The sequence below is a fragment of the Rhincodon typus genome, chromosome 3 (assembly GCF_021869965.1).
Source record: "Rhincodon typus isolate 14 chromosome 3, sRhiTyp1.1, whole genome shotgun sequence".
Lineage (NCBI taxonomy): Eukaryota > Metazoa > Chordata > Chondrichthyes > Orectolobiformes > Rhincodontidae > Rhincodon > Rhincodon typus.
The window spans coordinates 71,557,247-71,558,665 of NC_063334.1; the positions used below are offsets into that span (position 1 = coordinate 71,557,247).

Here is a 1,419-nt window from a genome sequence, read left to right on the forward strand (position 1 = left end):
CTGCGCACACCAGGGCCCCCGGTGTGTCATTCTGCGTCTGCGCACACTCAACGTTTTATTGACGAAGATGGCAACCATAGTAACAGCGATGATGGTGAGGAGTGATTCTTTCTGCTGTTTGCACTTGGTGTGAAGTTTCTCTGTTCGGGGGTTATGATTAAATTCCCTCTGTATAACAGGCTGGTGATTGTGGTCGGAAGCCGGACTCAGTGTCGAGGCAGCGGTTGCAGGTTCCCATTCCCGAGCGCAGGGAGTCGTGCAGGAAGGCCGCCTTCAGCCGGGAGCTCCGCAAACTGTGGCTCCAGTGAGTATAAGCAGCTGTTCCACCTCTACCTCAGCGTGAGTTTGCAGCCGCGGTCGGGTGGAATGTGCTGTTCCAAAACCACGACCATAAAGAGAGCCTTTCGGTCCGTCGTGTATCTGCTGGCTCAAAGCTGTCTTTCTAATTTCACCTTCCATAAAACGAATGAGAATAAGTAGGAAATTCATTGAGATCATGGCTGATCTGATAATCCTGCGTTCCATTTGTCTACCTTTTCCTCATAGCTCTTGATTCCTTTATTGATTAAAAATCTATCTTTGCCTTGAATGTACTTACTGACCCAACTTCAACTACTGTCTGTGATAAAGAAACCTAAGACTCACTACCATCTAAGTATTCGGCCTATCGAATCTACACCAACACGCAGAAGAGCATCCCACCCACACTCCCAATCCCCACCCTAGCCCCAAAACCATGTATTTACATCGTTAATCCACCTAGCCTGTACGTTGCTGGACGCTACAAGACAATGTTGCGTGGGCTATGTGCACATCTTTGGACTGTTGGAGGAACTGGAGCACCCGACAAAAACCCACACGGATGCAGGCAGAATGTGCAAACTCCACACAGAATTAGCTAAGTCTGTAATCAAGCCTGGGTCCCTGGTGCTGTGAGGCAGCAGTGCTAACCACTGTGCCTTTATAAATAAACTCTAACATCATTCCAATAACAGATGTTAAACTGACTGCCCTATAGTTATCAAATTTATGTCTCCTCTTTTTAAATAAAAATGTTAATTTGCCAATTTTCTTTCTTATGGGAGTTTGACAGAATCTAAGGATTTCTGGAAGATTACTGCCAGTGTGACCACTATCTCTTTAGTTTCTTCCTTTAAAATCCCAGAATGAGTCAGGAACTTATCAGTCTTCTGTGCCATTAGTTTCTCTTTTTTTTTTGGTCCGGTGATAGTTATTGATTGTTTCCTCACCTCCCTCCACCACTATCCTCTTCCCACAGCACCTTTAGTTCCTTGACAACAAGGTGCAGAGCTGGATGAACACAGCAGGCTAAGCAGCATCATAGGAGCAGAAAGGCTGACGTTTCGGGCCTAGAAACGTCAGCCTTTCTGCTCCTATGATGCTGCTTGACCTGCTGTG

The 1,419-nt window shown here is 46.3% G+C and overlaps 1 protein-coding gene across 1 annotated transcript in view; it reads left to right on the top strand.

The window, feature by feature from the left end:
- The first annotated feature begins 66 nt into the window (after nucleotides 1-66).
- Nucleotides 67-1,419, top strand: part of LOC109920558 (coiled-coil domain-containing protein 112) — a 55,568-nt gene continuing 54,215 nt past the window's right edge. The window contains exon 1 of the mRNA XM_048593634.1: nucleotides 67-304. Coding sequence (XP_048449591.1) covers nucleotides 154-304 — 151 coding nt within the window. The 5' untranslated portion in view covers nucleotides 67-153. The remainder of the gene's footprint in view (nucleotides 305-1,419) is intronic.